Source organism: Tenrec ecaudatus, chromosome 13 (genome assembly GCF_050624435.1).
Source record: "Tenrec ecaudatus isolate mTenEca1 chromosome 13, mTenEca1.hap1, whole genome shotgun sequence".
Taxonomy (NCBI): Eukaryota; Metazoa; Chordata; class Mammalia; order Afrosoricida; family Tenrecidae; genus Tenrec; species Tenrec ecaudatus.
In genome coordinates, this window is record NC_134542.1 from 113,041,054 (window position 1) to 113,060,418 (window position 19,365).

The 19,365-nt window shown below is 41.1% G+C and overlaps 1 protein-coding gene across 1 annotated transcript in view; it reads right to left on the reverse strand.

Moving 5' to 3' along the window:
* HNMT (histamine N-methyltransferase) overlaps window positions 1–19,048 on the reverse strand; it is a 46,219-nt gene extending 27,171 nt beyond the window's left edge. The window contains exons 1-2 of the mRNA XM_075530022.1: window positions 18,890–19,048; window positions 12,580–12,632 (exon numbers count right to left, since the gene is read on the reverse strand). Of these exons, the coding sequence (XP_075386137.1) occupies window positions 12,580–12,632; window positions 18,890–19,026 (190 nt within the window). The 5' untranslated portion in view covers window positions 19,027–19,048. The remainder of the gene's footprint in view (window positions 1–12,579; window positions 12,633–18,889) is intronic.
* Window positions 19,049–19,365: the final 317 nt, after the last annotated feature.

The following is a 19,365-nucleotide window of genomic DNA, read 5'->3' on the forward strand; positions in this document are numbered from 1 at the left end:
ACATATTAAATGTCACCCTAGAAGGAGAAAAAAATTTTGCAATGTTTTCTACCACAAATAAGGAAATTATAATGACTAAACAATTCTCTTCTAAGATATCACTCTTCCTTTTATATATTTTTCCATTTTTCTCATCTTTTGCTTTTTGTATATCATTGGTGTTAGGTACTGTAATGTCTCTCTGACTCTTAATGACCTTCTGTGTTACATTGGAGAGGAGTGATCTCTAGGGAAACAAATCGCCACATCTTTCTCCCTAGAACTGCTGGAGGTCATTAGTTAGCAGCCAAACATTTATTCCTTTGAGTCACTAGTGGTCTTCAAAAAAAATAATAAGCAAGGAAAATAAACAGTTCTGGACTCTGAGATTACTATAATCATGGAACTGATTTCCACAGCTGACCAATGTGAGCCATTGAAACAAAATTAGGCAAGTCCAAGTATGTGTTAGCCAAATAGATGGGTGATGGAGTATTTTATTTCTATAATGTTTAGAAAAATATGTGCCAAATTATAATCAGTGGTCATCTCTGTATAGTTGAATTAGTTACTTTCCCTTCTCCTCTTTTATATTATCTATAATTTACAATGTTTCAAATATTGTCTCAAGAAGAGTTTATTTAAATAAATTATTTTCAAATGTTCACTTCCCAATTACACAATCTGCCTTACCATCCCACCCAGTTCCTCCCTCCCCCCGCCCCCAATCTTCTCTGGTATAAAATAGGTACAGGTTTGAATGTTTCTGGCTAATTTTAATATGCAAATGACTATCCAAAGATATTTATGGTGAAATATGGAACCAGTTGAATTATCAACAATTTGGCATTCAGGTTATTTCAATTATTTAAGCTCTCCACAATGACTACGTTTCAAAGGCTAGCACTGCTGTCTTCATTATCTAGTACTATAAGGACAGAGATACCATAACTGGATGGCTTTAACAAACAGAAATTGATTTTCTCACCATTTATGAGACTAGATGTATGGATTTCAAGTACTGACTCTGACGGAAGGCTTCTCTCTGTCTATGTTTTGGAGGAAGGTCCTTGTATCTTTGAGCATCAGCTCCTTGAAGACCATCCTGTTGCTTCGCATCTCTCTTCCCCCATCTCTGCTTCCTTCACTTGTTTGCTTTAATCTCTTTTGTATTGCAAACGGGATTCACTCAACATACACCCTACACTAATTTTGCCTCACTGAGATAACAAAGAATCCATTCCCAAAAGGCACTATAACTACAAGCTTAGAGGTTAGGATTTACAACATATATTTTTGGGGACACACCCCACTGTACCATAAAGGTTCTTATAGTGCCGGGATTCCTTAAGGTGGTTTTTCTAGCCATAGCTTTGGTAACTCCCACCGATAACCCTAGTCTGATGAGTCTGGGTAAGAGAAGGCCGGGGAAGACACTGATGGGATTCTGCCATGACATCAACAAGGCTCATTATAATTGTCGTCATGAAGGGCATGAACTCAGAAGTTTCTCAGAAGCAGGAGGTGGGGACTATTTTTTTGTTTATAATTGCTATTTATTTGAAGAAATATTACAACATATGACAATTATATAAAGTCTCAGTTCCCACTCGGCACAGTGGTAGATAGAATGCATATATAAATAGACTCTTTAAAATGGAGAAGTATTCTCCCATATATGTGGTACATATATTTGATTTAATAAGGCATGACTGCATTTTAGTGAATGGTGCCACTGTACATAGAAGATATGATGATCAGTATGGGATCACTAAACAAGTAAGGCACACTTGGACTGGTTTGTGCTTACTAATCTATAGTGAACTGGACGGAAAACCAGCCATCTCAGAAGTAGGAGGGGAGAACTCACTACCAGCAGGAGCAGAATGCATCCTTTGGATCTCAAGATCCCTGTGCACTAGATCTCCTAAACCTAGGAGACAAAAGGTGACATTAACGGTGTGGCACTAGACAGAAATAGGGTTGGTAGCACAAGAGCCTAAGATGCAAAACTCCATCAAAGGGATTCTGACTCACAATGACACAATAGGACAGGTGAAACTGCCCATGTGGGCCTTTGAAACAGTACCTCTTCATGGAAACAGATAGCCTCATCGTTTTTCCTGTGAAGCAGCAGGTGGTTTTGAACTGTTGACCTTGGAGTTATCAGTCCAATGCATAACTAGTATGCATGCCACTAGGGCTCCTATAAAATAGAGTGCTTCATTTCCCACCCTGTGGAATGGGTATTGCTGGGTGGGTATCATGAGGCAGAAGACTCACTTGCAGGGTGGGTGCCTCCAGGCACTTAATTGGGGGGCTAGGTTTGCTGTGCCACAGAAAAGAGCTTCATGCCTTGGAGCCAAGGTTTATGGTAGAGTGGAGTGCCCTTGGGGCATTTAATAATAGCCCTACAAGGGCTTTGCGACCTTTGTCCAAGCAGGACAGAGGCCAAGGGACAATGTGAATATAAATCCACAATCCAGAGAATAGTGCTTGCAGACATGGCTGAGAAGAAGCACTGATTACTTAAGAATTGTGTCCTGAGCATTTTTTAACCTGCCAACTTCCTTAATAAATTCCATAGTCATAAATATTGTCTGAGTTCTGTCTGGACATAAACAATGATCAAACCCAGCAGAAATATAGAGGATGGTTGCTGTCGGACGTTGTAAAGAAGGAAAGATGGCAGGGATGTATGGCCTTCATCTCAGAGGAGTCGGCTTTGGGTGGATGTAGTTTGATTCTCCTTCCTCTTGTGTCAACGGTCAGATGTGTGATGAAGTGAAATTTCTTAATATGGCTCTTCTGTCGCTCCCACCAAATGATGGAGTGGGACTCTGTAAATGAGGCATGTATCACCCTAATAGAGGAGACGGGCCACTTTTGGTAACCAGCCCCCGGGCTATAAGATGGGCCTTCCTTGCAACAGAAAGAGAAACCCCGCCCATCATGGAGGAGCATGTACATGATCTCTGCCTGAAGTGGCAGAGGCCACGGAGACCAGATACATAAGGATTTTGACATGGAGACCGAGAGTAGCACCACCAAGGTGATGGGGTACTTAGCTTTTAATTTGTTGCTATGGCTTCCAGAAAGTACACGATTTCCCTCTCTCTGTGATTTTCTTGTTTGTGGTTAATGCACTTCCTATGCTTGTATCTTGTGGCCACGCTTTCTCAGAAATCCTCGATGATTGTACGTTAAATCATGTATATTCTTTATCTCATAACTTAAAGGGCTGGTCTTATGAGCTGTAGACAGTCTATCAAGGTAAGGACACTAGCCAAGAAGGCTGCAGAAATAAAAAATTTCTTGATTTAAAATATGGATAGGTAGGTAGAGAATTAATTGAATAAGTGGGTGGATAGATAGAGGCATGAATACATGAACAGACTAGTAGTCACTTGCAATTCATGGCTACTTTGATGGCTACTGGTGAAGACTTGGCTTTCCACTTTCCGAAACAGTTATAGTCTCAGAGACCCACAGGGGTTCTGAGAGTCAGCATTGACGTGAGTTTGTTTGTGTGTTTGCTTGCTTTTTCTTTTGATGACTAGGAGGGGGGAAATGTAGAAAGAAGAGAATCATAACTTGGGAAGACTAGATTTCTCCCACCCTGCTACGACACAACAGCAGCATATTTAAATGAGAGGGGAGTCTGGAGAACAATCCCCAGCAAAGCTCTCCAGCGGCTCTTCCCTGAGTGAGATAATGCATTAACCTGTGAATAATTGATCCTGGAGCCAAGTGTTGAAGCAAACACACACAGCTCTCCCCGCCATCCCAGAAGAGAGTGTACGTACTGATGAATTAAAGGTAAGAAGCAATTACTAGGAGTTTATATTGGCAAAAATTGCAATAGTCAAGACCCCCAAATAAGCTACGAAATCATGTTAAATAACATGCACGTAAAATAGCAGTAGCCTCGTGTCCACAGTCACAGTTAGAAGCAGCTTGGGGCTGAGTGCCCAGTCCCCGGGAGGAGCTTGGTCCCACTGACCTGGCTATTCAGGACACACTCGGCCTCTCTAACTCTTGCTGAAAAAGAGACACTGAGCACTTTGTTTCACTTTCACCTTATTTTGTAGGAATTAAAATCGTCTTCAGCCTCCTTTTGGTTTGCAAAAGCAAGCAATAGTGTAGGACTTTCAGAAAACCACAATAAGGGAATGGGATTTTTAGGGCGTGGAGGACCCAGGTAATTTGCACTTAGATCATGGGTGGGTGTCAGTATCTCTTCTCAAGGATCAGGAACATTGAAGAACAAAGTGAGGATCATTTTCACAGTCCGCAGTTTGTTGGCTCTTACTTCCCTCTCTCTAGTTCTTGTCCCGTTTTGCCTGGGCATATTTCAGCCAGGAAACGAGAAAGAAAGGCTCTTCCGTGTTCTGCTTCATCTATTTTAAGCTCTTCTTGTTAGTCTACTGCAACTCTTGTTTGATGCTATGTTCTGAGACAGACAGTAAAATTTCATGACATGATTGTATCAAATTTTTCACTATCCTCATCATGATATAATTAGCTCTCTCCAGCCTTAGTCAACAGTTCAATCTTTTTCATTTTTCCTTATGGGACTATCAGACTCCTGGATTACTTTAATAGAGCATTTAACCTCTCCTGACCTCATTTCCTCATTTATGAAATGGGGAAATTTAACTCACAATTACTCCAAAGAGCATGAGGTAACTTTTTAAAAATCAATTGTGTCAATTTCTTTGTTTCCCACATCAAATTTATAAATAATTTTAGCTAATTTGCTCTAAAACTCAGTCCCAATAGTTATTTCTTGCTCAGATTTTCAGACAGAATAATGAAAGTTCCAACAATTATGTGATCAATGGCAAGGACTGATTAGGGGATTTTGTATGTTGCAATGTTGTTTGTGTTTCATCTCTCTTTTTCCCCCAAACAACTATTGTGTCAGGAATGACCAAAATATTGGGTTTATAAAGATGAATGTCTATAAATCTGAGACTAAAACATTAAAATAGTTATAGGGTTTAAGACAGAAAATTAAAAATATAAATTAGAGACAATACAGGGACATCTTGAGGGCTTAGAGCAGTGGTTCTCAACCTGCGGGTCGCGACCCCTTTGGGGGGTCGTACGCTCCTTTCACAGGGGTCACTGATTCATAACAGTAGCAAAATTACAGTTATGAAGTGGAAACAAAAATCATTTTATATCATTTTATGGTCGGGGAGGGGGGAGGTCACCACAACATGAGGAACTGTTAAAGGGTCACAGCCTTAGAAAAGTCGAGAACCACTGTTTGAAAGAATTATAGAGTGGTAATTCATCACAGTTCACGAAATATCATAGTGACTCAATCCAAACTGATGCTGTTAAGCACTGTACTGAATAAACAGTTTGAACTTTGCTTAAAGGCCAGCTTCTAAAACCTGGGGATTCCACAGTGAGTGAAACAGACATTTAAACCAACCACGCATCTGTGTAAAGCCCCATGGTGAACACAAAGCAGAGTGAAGTAAGGGGTCAAAGCAGTGGTGTGGGGGCTCTGCATTTCCAGGTGGGGGGTCAAGTCACCTTCATGTGAAAGGTAGCCTTTGATAAAAGCCTGGAGTGGGCCAGAAATGAAGGGGAATGAAGAGGCGCCTTTTAAAACAGGCAGTCATAGTGACTAGTAAGAAATAACTCTGCCACACAGTACCAACTCAGAAGCATCCTCATCATGTGTTCCTGATGTCTGACAGTGACCTAAAACGAGACGTGAGTCCCAGCTTGAGACCCCCGGGGCTTCCCCTGTGAAGAACATCTGCAGGTCAGGCAAAAGGAGGATGAACGACTGCCGAGAAAGCTCCTGCCGTTTGATTTCAGACTTGCTGTGCTTCGTTCCTCCTATCAAAACACATGTGAATTCTTTAGATTATCAGTAGGAAAAAATGGATTCTATTACATGTTGCATTAAGATGATTATCTTCTTGTTCTTTCTATCAAGCGAAAAAAAAATGTTTCTAGAGAGAATGATTGCCCAGATAACTCCTTGTTTGGTGATAAAAAATAATTTCAACTCTGGGTTTGCAATCGAGTGAGCACAATCTGATTTGGGGGTGCAGTGTGAAAGAAATTTCCCATCCGTTTATTTTCCGTTCACTTTTTCTCTACCCTTTTCCACATTAGATGCCTTAGTATGGGAGCCGTTCCGTCAGAATGACAAGCTAAGAGTAGACCCTGGGCACACACCCAGGCTCTGGACCTCTCAAATACACATAATCCTGCCCACTTATCTATTATACGTGACATAGTACTTCAAAGTCATGGATCAGCTACTCCCAGGTTCTTAATGAGGTGCTGACTTCTAACTTTTCTATGCCCAAGGACCAGTTTGGGGGATGGCCACCTGAACCAGCAGATAGAATCCAAGCAATACCTTGGCTGCTGTGATTACATCCGTGCGAGGATGCTGTTGTTATTAGGTGTTACCTGGCGAGTCAGCACCAACTCATGGCAGGCCTTCTCCTACAGAACAAAATACTGCCCGGGCCTGTCATGTCTCCACGATGATTGTGTGAAGTCCATTGTTGCAGCCTGTGGGTCAATGCCACAAGACTCCCTCTAGTTCTCTCATTGGAGCTTTGCTTCATTGGCTGGCCGCATTAATCGTGGTCAAAATGAAAATCTGCTGCCATTTGTCTTCCAGTGCGGGAAAAGCACCTGAAAGCCTGGGGTCCTTGTGGAATCAGAACCGGGGAATGCTCCACAGGAAGCACCGAGTACCGCAAGGAGCAGACAGAGACATTATCACACCCTCACTGCTATGGGTACGCTGAATTAGGCAAGGGAGAATCCCCACGCTCTGGAGCAGAACTCTGCTAAACTGCATTGCAGCTGAGATTGTTCTTTACATATTTGTACAGGTATAAAACTATTACAGGGGAATCCAAATCGGGCAGAGTAAACCTGTCATGAAACTACATGTGGGGACAATGCTTGGGCTTCAGTCAAACAGACGGAGGTATCCAGGGGAGACAGGGAGACTAGTCCATACCACCATCTCACTGTTAGACAATGGTGGTTTTAATTGGGGCACTTGCTCTATCACTGGCTAGAAATTAATACTTGAATACTACAGGAAGCTCAAGACCCAGAGAAAGTATGAAGTTGAAAATAAAATAAATACAATGGGATTGTTAGAGAAAACCAAAAGGGGTCTTTTTTCTGCATTTGATTAAATGGTGTTTCCTAGTATACTGAGGTAGACACATTATGCCTATGGATTATTATTCTGATTTTTTCTAATGAGCACACCAACAATTAAACCGTAAATATATAAATATATATTTTAAATATCTTATTTGAAATGCCTACACATATTCCTTTTTCTGTAGGCTAATGGATTTAATATTAGCCATAAACAAAGGCACTCCAAAAAGTTCACAGAAAAATTCCATTATCATTTAATTTCATTTTCCCATTATTTTGAAATCTTCTCCTTTGTGTGTGTGTGCATGCATGTGTGTGTTATGAGGGTTTCAGAATATAGTATATACTTATATATAATACTCATATACATACAATACTTATATGTACTACTCATCAATAGCATCATATTGATGTTGTATATATTATATTATATATACCATTCACTTTGGACATGTTGTCAGCAGAGACTAGAGCCTGCCCAGGCCACCATGCTTTCTGAAATAGAGAGGGGCAGTGAAAACGAGAGAAGGCATTCAGCAAGATGAATTGACATAGTGGTTGCAAAAATAGGCTCAAACAGGAATAATTGTGAGGATGCTGCAGCATTGGGAAAAGCTCTTTCCTTTGGTACACAAGGTTGCCATGAGTTGAAAGTGATTCGACAACACTAAACAATAATAACACATATACCCCAAACTCGCCAGTCTCACTACCATGCAGCTATTTTTGACTTAGAGTAACCCTGTAGGACATGACAGAGCTTCCCCTGTACATTTCTGAGGCAGAAACGCATTAGGGGAGTAGAAAGCCTCATTATTGTCCCTTGTTGCAGTGGCTCGCTTCAAACCACTGATTGTGTGGTTAGCAGCCCGATACATAACTCACGACACCACCAGTTTGCTCATATATAGTTCATTTTATATATATACATATATGATGTATATATATACACACATACATAAACCTATGCCTTTAGAAAAAGTTGACAAAAACATGGATGTTTTCCGCAAATCTTTATTTTCTCAGGCTAACTCTGTGAACTAAAATTAATGTTTTGAATGGTACTCTTGATATGGAGATATGAATACTGAATGACCCTCCTATCTCTGAGTACGCATGCACACACACACGCACACACGCACACATGCACACACACAACCTACCTAAGGACTAGGGAAACCACAGCTCAAAATAAAACAATGCAAGCCAATGAAAAAGATACAAGTCAAAGAACTTGCATCTATCCTTCTGTTTCTGGATGCTTCTCCTAGGCAGGCAAGACCAGCTCAGTTGAGGAAGCCCTAGGCAGTCAGGGTGGCTATTTACGAGAGAGTGGCTAGTTATCAAGCATTTCAATATTTCATCGCCAGTCGACAGGCCAGAGTTTATAGGATGAAGACCAGAACTCCGCTTGAATGAATGCCAACTGGGTAAGGTGCTTCTCAATCAGGGCATCGTTGAATGAGGTCTCCTCGCGGGGCAGCCTGTTTATGAGTTCCTGTGGAGAGCTTGCGCCTCTCCTCCTTGCTGTGTGCTGGGGCCCTGTGTCAGTCTTCTGGGGCTGGTGGCCCATGTGGCTGCCAACCCTGGGAACTTTCAGTGTCCCTGCATGTCCTTGCCTCAGTGGTCTCCTATCTCTGAGTAGGTTTGAGAGATGGTGACCTTGGACGGACACAACTCGGCACCCACCAGCCGATAGAAAGTGGCAGGTGTACCATCTGGAGAAGGGCCGACCCTGCATGGAAGGCTCCACCTAACCTGGCATTTTCAGGACTGAGAGCAGCTTTATGGGTTAAGCACCCAAGAAACCAGCGCCTGAGGCCCTTCTGCAGCATATCTGAGAAGCACACTTCCATACTATGATTACATGCCTGGAGAGCCAGGTCATTCTTGTCTCCTGAAATGTACCTGGAATACCTCCAGGAGGTTCTGGTTTTGTACTAATAAATTGCTTTCTGGAACTTTGAATAACTGCTAAGTCTTTAGGGGCAAAGTGTTTTATGCTTAGTCAACAGGAACTAGCTGAAGGTAACAATCAGATTTGTGTGTGCATGTGTGTGGGGTGGGGTGGGGAGGGGTGTCTTTAGGGACACATCATCCTCCAATTGCCTGTATTTCCCAATCATTCCTGACTTGTGGACTTAGACTTTTACTTTGAACCATTGTAAACACCAACCTCTGCTTCTTACCACTTCCTGGATTCAAAATCTGATACCCTGGCTTTTCCATTCCTGCCTTAATGATATCCTTTCTCTGAGTAGTTCTGTCCACCTTGTTTAAGAAATTAATTATCTGTGTTTCCTTAATGCATTTCTCATGAAAGGAGATAAGATTCATCATCTGATAAAAAGTAGTTTTTCTAATGCGAGATATTAGAAAGTTCTTACTTTCTTAATGGCTGAGCTAATATTTACCTTTTATATCTGTGTAACACAGTTTGCTGGACTGTACTGAATTCAAGAGATCCGGGTTTTGTCCAGCCCTGAAAGGTTTCTTATTTACAAAATGAGGGTGTTGTTGACTTCTAAAATCTTTTTGTTTTTAAACGTCTGTATGATGACTAGGTTAAGTGTGTTTGGGGACAATAAAACCACCTGACTGCCACAACATAGATCAGCAAAAAATTATACACAAAAAGAAAAATGTAAAGTCAGGTTTATACTAACAATATTTTATATGAGCTGTTTTGGTTGATTGAAAATATTATGCACAAATATGTATAGAGTTATGCTATATATGGTAAGGTTATAAAGTAGACATGTTGATTAAAAGAGAGAAGTAGAAAGTAAATTAAAGCGAGATTACCTAAATTATTATTATTTTCAATCTTTATAAACCTTGCTGGTGTTTGTCCCTAAGAACTGAACAATGACCCGGATAAAATGATTCTCCTTTAAGCAGAGGCTCGGGCTAGTAGAATGCATTGCCCATTACTGTCTTCTTGAACATTTTTTCAGGCATACATTTATGTACTATAAATTAACAGAAAGAAAATGGGTTTCCTTTTCTTTGCACACCATCCAGCATAAAGACAACACTCATTAAAAGTTGAACAATAATGAAACTCTGTTGAATGGTTTTATTTTAGGAAGCTCCAGTGTCGAAAAGGAACCTAAAAGTGCGTTCTGTGAGATTTAGAACACAAAGAAATTTCTTTCAATACCCCAAACAACTGCTGATTATTTCAAAAGGCTGAATAAAGCCATCCTGGCTGCTCATTGTATTTCATTAGAACTCATAGACAAATCCATTCACACACACACACACACACACACACACACACACACCTCGAACTTCTCAGTTTGGGCTCTGTAAGAGCTACAGAATGTGTACTTCTAGCCATGATTCATTTTCCTCTAAATTCCTTTGCTTTATTTTTTCAGGTCACATAATATTTGGTGCATCCATTTCAACATATAGTCCATGGATAATAGTACAGTTAATAATTGATACATTTGATCATTTAAAGTCTATGTTTTTTAAAGTCCTCAATTTTCTCTTTTGAACAATTCAGAGCCCTAATAATCCTTGATTTCTGAATTGTGCTCCTAAATACCACCCCCACACCTTCACATTCTCCTTTGAACTGCAGACTGTCTCCCCACAGTAGAGACGGTAGGCAGAAGAGAGAAGTGTACATATGCACCCCTTCCTCAATGTTCTGAAAAGAAACCAAATAAGTCCCTGCGATAAAGTGATATAAAAACTGTGATTCTATTTATAATGGCTTTTAGTTGGTTGGCATGTTTTCTTCGTGTGGTATGGAGAAGTGCCGTCATGATGATGAATACAGAGTGAAGGAATATTGGCATCAAAGGCCAGAGAACATGTTTTTTTGGTGCCTGGGATTTCAGAAGACACGAATAGAATCCAAAAACACCTGAAAACTGAGAGCGAAAAGTGATCCTCTGAGATGCGTTATGGGAGCTGAGCACAAGCTACCAATAGCGACAAGGCCCTTGTTTTCCAGGGTTTGGGATCAGTGACATGTGCAAAACTCTCGGGCACAATACGTTGGGGGACCATTTCTCCAAAGCAGGGGTAGCAAATTCCTGGCGGTGTAGTCATCTACTGTATCTTGGCATGGTGTCGACAGAGAGTCTATAGCAGGCTATTCCATAGCCTTCTCCCAGGTCTGACCTGCACACTCAAGCCTAGTGAAACAGAGCACCCATCGCCCCCAAAGACACTTATCTTTCTGTCCAGGACACACAGACATAAGGATTTTAAAATATTGCTTTGAATTCATTTCTATATCTTGGGCAGTGAGACCTAATTGTCCATAGCTTAAATTTCCTCTTGGAGTTCATCTGCTTCTGATATGTTTCTTATGAAGAATGACCTGAGAGGCACCCTGTTCTCCCGAGGCAGGGTGTGTTTTTAATACAAGGCGAGGGCTCCGTCAGAAGAATGTTGAATGTTGCTCTCTTTGTTTCGATGAGTCCCTATATTAGCTTCTCTCTCCACCTTTATGTACCGACTCACTGTGAGGGCCAAATGTTCCTCTCGCTAGATAGCTTATAAGCATCTGGACAAATTTACATTTGGAATTCAATTAACTTGATATTAAAAGGTCAATTAACTCAGCCATGATAGGGATTGTTTTTAATTACTTTTCCTTGTAGGACTTCTCTTCTTGTCTAAGCATAAGTGACACTATCAAGTGGCAGCCACATTGCCTCTTGGCTCCTTGAAATTCATATTCGAAGCATGCTTGGAATGCTTGTCCTGATTAAATGAATTAATTAGAGGACACCCGTTGGGCAGTTCATCACTATTAATCCTTTGGACCTAGAATATCAGAAATTGATAACAAACTATTTTAACTTAAACACACTCTATTGTTTGTGTCAATATCCTTCATTATTTGCCTCTGTGGGTTTTTTATTTTCTTGGTGAAAGGTGATGATGAAGTAAAATTATTCAGAGAATAAATTCATAATTTACCACCTTAAAGCTAAAATTCCCATATTCCATTTCAGAGCTGCCAGTCAATCCGGCACTAATGTTGGTGATGTGGCACTAGAACCTCGAGATGAAACATTCTTATTTACTTATTTTTATTGCAAAAGAGACATACATTCATTTGATGGGAGCAGTGATGGTGTGCACAGTACTTCACAAAAGTGACCTAGATAATCTCACAATAAGCAAATATTCATAAAAGGAGATTTGACAATGTTTCAAATGCTTAGAAGACAGAGTTGGCATTGAATCAGAAGCAGCAAATGGTTTACACTGGTCATGTGAACCGTCCTAAACCCTAGAAATCGATGGAGACATTAATTTTACTTGAAATGGTATTGTTCTTATTAGGATTAAGAACGTGCAAAAGGAAAGGAAAATACATTTCCTATAGACTTAGCACAATTGTCATCCAATAGTGTTTTTTAAGTGAAATGAAAAATTAAAACATGAAAATATTACTCATACCTGAACCTCCACCTACGCTCAGGATCTTAAGTTCTGACTTTGTGTCCCCAATCCTGAAAAAAAAAAAAATTCAGTAAAGTAAAACTTCTATTTGTTCTATAAAATCTGATTATCAAGCTAATTTGAAGCAAACAGGCTAATAACAGAGTAAACCAAAACTAGACCCACATGAAAGTGCTAAATCATTTCAGTGGCTACATTATTATTGAGAAAATCTTTAGAAATAGCCGTTTCTTTCATTCTAAATCTGAGTGAGAGATTTTGGAAGCAACATCAATAAGCATCTTGGAGGTCGGTGGGAAATACCATCTGGTGAGAGATCGGAGAAAAACATCAAAGTAGTGACCATTCTCCACCCGGAAGCTTTCACTGTAGATGGAGGTGAAGATGGGTAATTCGACCCTGATGGCGAAGATGTCTGTGTCCTGTCTATTCTTCACCTCACGTTCACATGGAGGACATTTTGTTTAACAAGCATGGACTATGTGCAGAGGCGCTGGGGTGTGCCTGTTCTACACATCGAGTCTATAAAATTAAGAAGACCCTAGTTTGCTCTCAAATTGAAGTGTAAGGTGATGCATCTTTAAATGTTGGCACTGGTACTAGGAATGGGGTGCAGCAGACAGACTTGGAAATAAATAGTAATCAGGGGGGATTACATTTGAGTTCAGGATGGTGTGAGAAAGGAAAGTTTACAAGTCTTACCAAAATATGTGATGAATAAATTCAGTGGGCTTTTGCCTATGCAAAATCAAATCTGGGTGAGAAAGAAGTAAGGATTAATGGTATATTCTAAAGAATTAGCGTCATAAAACCCATCATTAAAAACCAGTAGAGAAGACGCCATGATCCTCTGAGATGGCAAAGAGTTAGAAGAACAATGGAACCTAAAATAGAGACGTTCCCGGACTCCACCATCGGGAGGGAAGAGAAATAACTACGCTCGAAGGGGTGGTAGGAGAGCTAGAGAGGGGAAACATCATCAGTAGTGCCAGAGGGAACCGAGTGGGCTGACTAATGAAATTGCGAAGAAGAATCCCCCAGGCGTTTGGCAATAGGAACGTCGTGGATAGTAGCAATTTTAAAAGAAGTTTGAGGGCAGCCATCAGAAGGCTGTGCAATTAAAAAGGAACTTGATGAAGAGGGAAACCTAGAGAGGGATGAAGGAAAGAGTGAGAAAGCCATGGGTAGTTTCGAAACGCCACCCATGTGGATCGTATTCCAAAGCTTAACCACTACACCACTAGGGTCCCCTTACCACCTGACTAGACTTAAAAATGACCAACAGCAGAGGTGGGAAGGAAGCATCTCACCACCATCAAGAAAGAGGAACCAGGAGTGGAACATGTCTTTTGGATCCAAAATCCCAGTGCCGCCCCTGCTCCATCCAAAAGACAGAGAGCCATGACACCAAAGATGGTGGGGCTTAGTGACCGATGGCAAAGAAGGTACAGTAGCAGAGGCAGCAGAATAAGGAGACTTGGCCAAGACAAAGCAGTGGGTTTTCTGGTCCACAGATGGAGAATGCTGAGGGCTCTCTGGAAGAGCAGGATGTCCCTGGGTGCTTGTTGGAGCAAAGTTTTCCAATCCAGGGAGCTAGCGCTGCTCATTTTCAGACTGAGGTTTCCTGGCAGAGCAGGGTGTCTCTGCACACTTAATCAGCAGAGTTAAGGGTTTTGTAACACTCACGTGAGCAAGGCAAAAGCCAAGAGATGCAGAAGGCCAGAGAGAAACTGTGGGCAGGGCAGAGAAGAGGCTGTTCTGGTTGAAGAACAATATCCAGATTGAAGTCTGGTCCTGAATTATAATAATTTATTTCCCTAATAAACCCCATGACCATGAATATTGACTGAATTCTGTCTGAACATTGTATAGTAGTAGAGAGCACCATGGTATATCGATGTGAAAATAGGTGAAATGGTTGGAGTTTGGGGCTTATCTCAACTACTCCCATAGGAATGAGCTTTGGAACGTTAATGCTGATGATATTAACTAGATGCCAATAGCACTCCATTTTTACACAAACAATACAAAAACTTGGCCATTTTCTGTTTTGTACAGTACTCCATCTCTCCCCAGATAGGGAACAGATAGGAAATAAGGTATCCCAATGTGCAAGCTTTCACGCCTTGCCACCTGAGGACCTTTCTGGAAGCGGCTGAGTCTGAGTCCATGTCCAATTACCACTGTTTGTCCTCAACTCATACCCTGTCCCTACAAATGCAAGCCTTCAAGCTGTTTTTCGTGTCTCCTTGTTGGACTGGAGAGCTATCTAAGGCACATCACATAGTTCGGAACCTCCCTGACTTGAGCAACCGAGAACCACAGGAACTGAAACAAGGAACTCAGCAGGAAGCTACAGGGAGCGGGGTGCAGCTTTATCACCCTGGGAACGAGAAGACATTGCAGCTCTTACACAGGGACAGGATGTTACGAAAAGGAAACAGCTTCTTCAAAATTAAAAATATAACAGCAGAGATGTAACAGAAGGCCTAGAACCCTGGAAATATAAGGTGCGGGAAATGAGAAACTCAATCCAAGAGCTCTCACATTTGATGAGAAGTTCCAGAAAGAGTAAACATAAGAGAAGGGTGATTAAATAATACCTACATTTCCTAAAACTGAAGCAGTTGACTCTCAACTGGCAGGACCAAAACACCAAAACAAGTGGCCGTTGAATTGACTCCATCCCTCTCATGGCAGCCCCGTGCATGCTGGATTGGAACGGTGCTCATAGGTTTTCAGTGGCTGATTTTTTTAAGAAGTAGGTGACCCAGTCTTCCTAGGGGATACCTAACCTAATCAACATGGCCTACACCTTAACTCACTTTCTTACAATTTTAAGATGACTCAGAATCCACGAGTGTAGTAGTCATCTAGAACGAAGAGTGATTCCGAAGACTTCCAAACACAGGAAACAAGCGACAAATGAAATGACGAACAGGCCATATATTAAAGATCAGAAAATTAATCGCACCACAACTCTAGTTGCTAAAAAACATGGAAAACTACCTTTAGGGTTTTTTTTATATCTGAAAAAAAATCATCTTTAGATAGAGTTCTATGCCCAGCTACTATTACAAAGGTGAACTGATAGCAAATGCACTTTCAAATATCTAGTTTCGAGAAAGTTTATTTTCCATGTGTCTGTTCTGTGAACCTTTAAAGATGAGCTGAGGAGAGAGGGGGAAAACCCGGCTGCGGAAACCAAGAAAAGACAGCCAAGGTGTGCAGACTTGGGAGACCTGGTACTGGAAGGAGAAAGAATTCTCAGAGTGTGAGTAAATTCCCTGATGTAAGAGAAAAAACAGCTCTGAAAAAGGTATAGAAATTTCAGGAAAGATGTTCCCATGGTGATGGGGGGTTGGGGTGGGGTAGAAATGGGAGGAGGGAAGCTAACAAATTACTTAATCTGTTTGAATATATCATAAATGGTTTATTTAATTAGTGATAGCTACAAAGAAAACTAATCAAGACAATTATTAACTAGCAAAGTCCCTAAAAGTTGTATGTGAAAGGACATAATCATCATATTACAGGAAATCAAAGCTACCCTATAAGACATACTAGGATCACCTCCTAGAGTTTTTGAGGCTGTAAACCTTTATGGAATGAGCCAGCCGCATCTTTTCACTAACAAACATCTGGCAGGTTTGAACCAGAGACCTTGAATTTAGGATCCCAATGCATATGCAACAGCATCACCAGTAAATATTTCTACCAAGGACGCCCTAAATAGTAGTTCTACTTTGCAGCAAGTGTGGTCCCCAGGAGTTGGGGGTGGAAGGCAACTAACTGGATGGCAGTCATTACATTAGTAATTAATACACGATAGGCTATGATACAAAAGTCAAAACAAACAAGAGGCATAGAAAACTTATGATCTACGAACTAACTCATAGTTTACTTTCTTGACTCTTTTTATTTAAATTTCTAAAATTCAAAGTGGTGGGCTAATTTCTAAGTTTGTTTTTTATTTTCAGAACTCAGTTTGTGCTTAGGTCTGACGTTTATCCAGACCCTTGGTCTTCTTCAGCCAAACAATTTGGTGTGAAGAGGTGCTTAATGAAAGATGACCCTCCTCCTGTTTTCAAGATGTCTATCACTTCACTGGGAAAACTAACTATAAACTTTGCGAAAGACCTAAGGATTTTAAAAGACCATCACGTTATCATTTTAATGGCAACATATATACAATTAAGATTTATTTGAACTATCATGCGTTCAAAAATAAAAATAGGGGCTGATGAGTCAAGGGTGATGCCAAGCATGGTGATGCCATGCATTTTAGAGTAGGATGGTGCCCCGTAGTGTGCTCAAGGCTATGATCGATGAGAAGCAGTGGTTAGGCTTGTCTCTTAAGGTGCTCTGGGTAGGTTTGAAACAACAACTTCTTGGTTAGGATTGGAACTTTAACTGAGAGAAACAAAATGCTTGTTCCTAAAGGTGATGTCTGAGTAATATTAAGCTGAAAGACCTTTAAAATCGTTGCTTAAACTTGTGTATGAGTTGTAAGCAAGTTAGTTATTCATTTAAGTTTTCATTTTATCAAGAAACTGAATGCACTCAAAAAAAAAAAAAAGAGAAAGAGAGTTAAACTGTTCCAGGGAACTTATTCCAATTACAGTAAAAACAAAACTAGCACTCACTTGCCCCACCCACTGCCCATCCCTGATTTCTGTTCCTAGAAGCAACTGCTTTTAACACTGAACTCATTTATCTGTTTCTTTGCGATATTTCTTTCCTAATATGAATTCTTCTATTTCCAAAAGTGGGTTTATTAAAGTAGCTGCACAAACATGCCCACTTTCCATCCCCCTTGACAAATAAATAAATAATTGAACCGTCCTTTGTTAATTGGAGTGTTGCTATCATTTTGCCTGTTGTTAAAAAAACCAAAAACAAAAATACTACCATCAAATTAATGCCAATTCATAGGGCACCCCGGTGAGTTTCAGAGATTTAAAATTTTTGAGGGACTAGAATGCCCTACATTTCTCTGGTGGAGTAGCTAGTGGTTTTGAACTGCTGACTTTGCAATTAGTAGCCCAACCTGTAACCACTACATGCACAGGGCTGCGGTGGTTAAAGAAAGGGCTTGTAACCAATGGGCGATGGTTCAAACCTAGCTCCCTGGGAGAAGGATGCGCTAGTCTGCTTCTATAAAGATCATAGCCTTGTATATCTATAAAGATCATAGCCTTGCATACCCCGTCAGTCAGTTCTCGTATTCTCTTTGGGTAACTTTGAGTTTCTTGTGTATATTGTAGCTATGTGACAGTCATGTTTTCTTTCACATGCCGTAGGAGTCTGAATCAGTTCAATGGCAATGAGATGGTTGGTTGGATCTTTACTGAATCAGATTCTGAGGCCTTAAGCAAGTCCCCACCACCATCCTTTCGGTTAGCAGCCTCCTGCAAGCCTCTTGTGCCACCCATTATATTACATACATATGGTAACATGAAAAATAGAAAAGAATGCACCACGAAGAATAGAAAGTAGAAAAAAATCCAGAATTCTACATTCCTACAACAATGCCTGTGCCAGGCAGGCTAGGGAGCTGCCCTGGGGAAAGGGGTTCAGGCTGACAGGGAGATCCATGAACAGATGAAATAGGACGACCCTGTAATGCTGCAAATTGGATCCACAGTCAATCATTGCCCTCATATTCCTAGCTTTCCATCATTACTTCTGGAAGCAGGGTAAATTACAGCAGTCCACTCCCAGATAGGCGATCGGATTATCCGTTACAGTCATAATGCTTATCAGCGCTGGCACAAATTGAACACATTAATCACCCCCCAAAAAGTCTGCAAGATGAGCAGCAACTTGAGAGTTTCACTGATAACGGGACAACGCTCCCTTTTTCTGGGCCACGTTGTTAATATTAAGTTGAAAGGAATAGACAATCTTTTTTTTTGAGGGTGATAACCATAATAATGGAGAAGGGAAATGAATTTAAATTGACATAAGGAGGATGGAGGGGGACCCAACTCATTATTCCAGTGGAAATAAAACCAGGCTCCGTTTGGGACCGATTTGAAACGTAAACTCTGGAGGAGGGCAGAAAAAAATCTGAAAGATTGTATCTATGGGTTTGTGCCTTTAAATGGTGAAGGCTTTTCTGCAGGCAGCTGGGAAAACAGCACCCATCTGAGGCTTTGCATGTTTAAAGCCAGCTTCTGGTCTCCCTGCAGGAGAAGGGGCGAACTCAACTGCTCTCCTTATCCCTGAGCCCAGCCATTTGGGCTGGGCTCGCCCCATCTATCACTTGTTTGTCTTTCTGACAAAACAACGTCCCTTTTGTTACCTTGCTACAATGCCTGGCAGCTTCTTGTCCATAAATTCCCGCATGCACTGGTGTTCCGTGGAATTGCTGAGAAACCTCCGGAAAGATTCGACATATCTGCTGTGGTCAGAAAACAAGCTCCTCATGGAAGATGCCATGTTTCACTTGTCCTGCCTTCTTTCCCAGTTCCCTCTGGTTCTCCCCCGCCCCCCCCTCCAACCCCCAGTCTCTGCCAAAAAAAAAAGCTTGCTTGGAGTTTAACTGGCACCGGATCTTGTGTGCAGAGCTCACTCCTGGGCCAGTGTTTGCACAGGACTTTGCGCTGCTACTTTAACCCTTCCGCCCTTATTTTATGAGCAGCAGGAAGAGTGAAGCAAAGCAGTAAATCCGCCTGTAAAATTTGTTTAGTCTTGTAAGCTAAGCCTGCATTCAGATCACTTCCTGTTTTGTCAGCAGATGTCAAGTTGCTTAGAGACCAGCGGTGGTAAATACGAGAA